The sequence below is a fragment of the Diplotaxodon limnothrissa genome, linkage group LG23, assembly GCF_057381915.1.
Source record: "Diplotaxodon limnothrissa isolate DT_005_m linkage group LG23, D_limnothrissa_male_GT1.1, whole genome shotgun sequence".
Taxonomy (NCBI): Eukaryota; Metazoa; Chordata; class Actinopteri; order Cichliformes; family Cichlidae; genus Diplotaxodon; species Diplotaxodon limnothrissa.
In genome coordinates this window covers 22936943-22940419 of record NC_140617.1, presented here as the reverse complement: position 1 = coordinate 22940419, position 3477 = coordinate 22936943, and the positions used below count along the sequence as shown (strand labels likewise).

Below are 3477 nucleotides of genomic sequence, written 5' to 3'. Positions count from 1 at the left end.
TCAGTAGCAAATAAAATGTAGTCTCTCCTCACAGTCATGAGCGTCCCAAACAGCCTTACTCCCTTCTGTCACCTTCAAGGCTCCACACTTAATCTTAGCATGTGGACATGATGGTTTTCCTTCTTCATCCCAGGCCTCATAGTCCATCTCCTGCCCATCGACCCACAGCCAGTCCCGAGCCAGGAAACGCAAGCCAATCCAGACGTGATCAGTGGTGTTATGTTTGCTCAACTCTTTCTGGATCAGCAGCATCTCAGTCTCAGATGCCACACTGGCCAGGTCATCGTAGTGCTCCCTGCAGTACTCCAGAGCTTCCTCCCAAGTCTTTTTCTCAGTCACCACTGCTGCACTGTAGCAGAAGAAGGTCATTTTATACCATAGGCCTCCATCGTACCACTTGCTTTTCCACATACAGCCATAGTCTTCATTATCGTTAAAGTCGTTAGGTTCACCTGGTTTCCAGGAAAATCTGGATACTGCTCCACCTCCTGACCACAGCCATTGCGTTCTGTTTGAGCAATTTCTCACGAGTCCTATCCAGATATAGTGATTGACATTGCTGGAGAGCTGCTGAAGTTTGTTGGCATCCTTGTCGTTACTGACAGGGGCCAGGTCTGTGTAGTGCTGCCGACAGTAAGTCTGAGCTTGAGGCCAATTCATTTTGTCATTAACGTGAATGTACTTTGTAAAAGTTCCAAACAATCCCATCAGGAATAGGATGCAGGTGAAGATCTGATCCATTGTTGTCTCGTTTTGAAGGGTTCTGCAGAGCAATGAGGATCCACAGTTTAGGAAGTACAGTACTGTGCAAAAGTTTTAGGCAGGTATGAAAAAATGGTGTAAACAAATAATGCTTTCAGAAATATAAATGATTTTTTATTGGCCCCAAATGTATTCTGCAGCAGGACAACGACCCCACATATCCCAGAATTCATAGCGCGGCGGTGGGTGTGGATAATTTTGCCGGAAAAAAAAAACGGCGGATGAGGGCCGCCTGAAGAGCAAACTTTAAGTACTGAATATTATGTCACTTGCAAATGTTTAATAACGAAGAACATTAAAACATTACTGTTGGCCACATGTCGGCAAAGTTACGTGACATTAGTGACGTTTGTACTAACTTGGTTTTAAAGCCTTTACTTTAAAATATACGCCGTTCAATAGCTGAGCTTAATCCTACAGAGAATGATCAAAGCTCATGTAGAAACAAACAAACAAATGAACAAAAGATTTTCTCCTTCATTTCTGTCAAACAAAGCTGTATGAAACCTTTCCAGCTGTTAGTATCATGATTGCTAGGCAACCTGGGCAGCACGATGGAGGCTAGACCGTCCCATTTTGCAAGCCTCGCTCTTCCGGCCTTAGCGGCCTTTGAGTACGCGGCCCTTGTGGACCGTTAAGGCTGCGTACTTTAAGACTGCAGACCCTGAATTGGGATACAGCCCTTTTCTCCACTTGAACTGTCAGATCAGCAAACCTGGCCTGATGACAGTTTGCCATGTAGTCATGATTCCAGCAATAACAGGCATTTATCCACCTGCAGTCCCCAGTGATGTCTAATAGAAAGTTTGCTCTTACAGCAAAAATAAATGGAGTATCACTCGTCTGCCTCTCACTGGCATGCTGTTTCCATGGAGAAACACATACGTAAAACCTGTAGGTATAGTGGGTTATTTTGGTTTGCAAATGATAAACTCGCCTTATCAGGGCTGCTCTTTTTTTTTTTTTAAGTATGTTTATTGAGATTTTTTGATATAAGGAAAAAAAGAGACACAAAAAAAGACAAAAAAACAACAGACAACACAACAGCAAGGGCTAAAACACACAAATAAGACAAAAGATTACACTGCAAAGACAAAAATACTACTTCAACACTGGCAATAAACAGAAATAAAACGCTAAGGGGGTAGTCGATCAAACAGGACTTTGTTTTAATACATGGTCTAAAAATGGCTGCCACACATCAAAGAAATTACTAAGTTTGTCCGCTAATGTGTACCTAATTCTCTCCATATGCAGTAGAGCAGTCAGTTCTGTTAGCCACATTTTGAATTGAGGTACAATATCCGACTTCCAGACAGCCCAATAATAAAACTGAAACAATAGCAAAGCAAATTCACCCTTAGGTTTAGACTTACATAGATGAACTTTTGATATCCTGTGAGTTTTAAAGCCCCAAACAAATGGTAATACTACTGAGTCGATCACTTTAAAAAATTGCTTATTCAAAAAAATAGGTAAGTTTAAAAATAAAAATTGAAATTTAGGAAGGGAATGGCTGCTCATTTTTGACCCACTAATTTGTTTTATCCATGGCTACAACAGCTCAGGATCAGTCAACAACATCAGCCTCTACAATTAACCACTAGGGTCAATCAGAGCCCACTTAGACAGTATCAAGTTTAGTCTTCCCACAGCTGGCTGTTGACTTAAGATCAATTACATATGCACATACATTTAAAAAGACTAAAAACCTTTTTTGTGTTGTTTTGTTTATATTTCTGACGTTTTCATTGCCTTAAAAAAATGTAAACCTACACAATTTTGTTTGGTTTTTATCTTCCTGTTGAATTATTTTATCTTTATGGTCTGTTTCCTTGTAATAGGGGAAAGACAGAATATCAACCAAATTCTAGAAAAACAACACATTTAAATAAAAGTTTGAATTTTTTTTGCATGTCAGTGAAATTTGTACTTGATACCCAAGAAAAAAACAAATTAGTACTTTCCTGGTAAATACATCAAGATGAAATCTTAGTTAACTTAAGTTAGAGTTTGAATTAGTTGCCATTAGGCATTCCATTTATTTATTCAATAATAATTCATACTCATACATATGAGGTTTACAATGAGGTCTTTTTAATAAGAAGTTTGAAAAACTCTTTAAAACCACAAGCTAATAAAAACAAAAACAACCCAAGGTTGTTGGGACAAGTAAATCAAATTTTCAGTTTGTATAAGGGAAAACTTGACATGACACTGGCTTCACATTAGACAAGCAAATTGCAGATATCAGGAAGTCATCTTTTATAGTAGCACCTGCTTCAAGATATTACTAAATCATTGTATTTTGAAAAACACAAGAGGTCAACAAATTGAAAGGAAAACTGAAGAAAATTTTATTTTTACATTTAGTGTGAAAGGGATTTTCTTTCCCAGTTCTTTCTCCTTACAGCATTCATTCTATAAGTCTTCATATTTCTTATTTCTTATTATTATTTTGGGAGACGCATGTTGGAAATCCTCCAGTGTTTCATTGTTGTATACTTGCTCTGTGTTCTGGTGATACTGCTTGTATCACCAGAACACATTTTGTAATTTTTTAAGTTACATAGTTTTATCAGAATTCATTCAAAACTTCTTTACAGACAGAATGAAGTGCTCAAAAGCTACCAACAAATGGTACTGTTCCATACCACCATCTTCAACTCCCTGATGTATCCTTCGAGCAGCTCATCTCAGACTGCCATCTTCCTG

At 38.3% G+C, this 3477-nt stretch overlaps 1 protein-coding gene across 1 annotated transcript; it reads right to left on the bottom strand.

The window, feature by feature from the left end:
* LOC146608085 (macrophage mannose receptor 1-like) lies at nt 1–741 on the bottom strand. Its single transcript, XM_085347200.1, has one exon. The coding sequence runs from the start codon at nt 739–741 to the stop codon at nt 1–3; it is 741 nt and encodes a 246-aa protein (XP_085203326.1).
* Nucleotides 742–3477: the final 2736 nt, after the last annotated feature.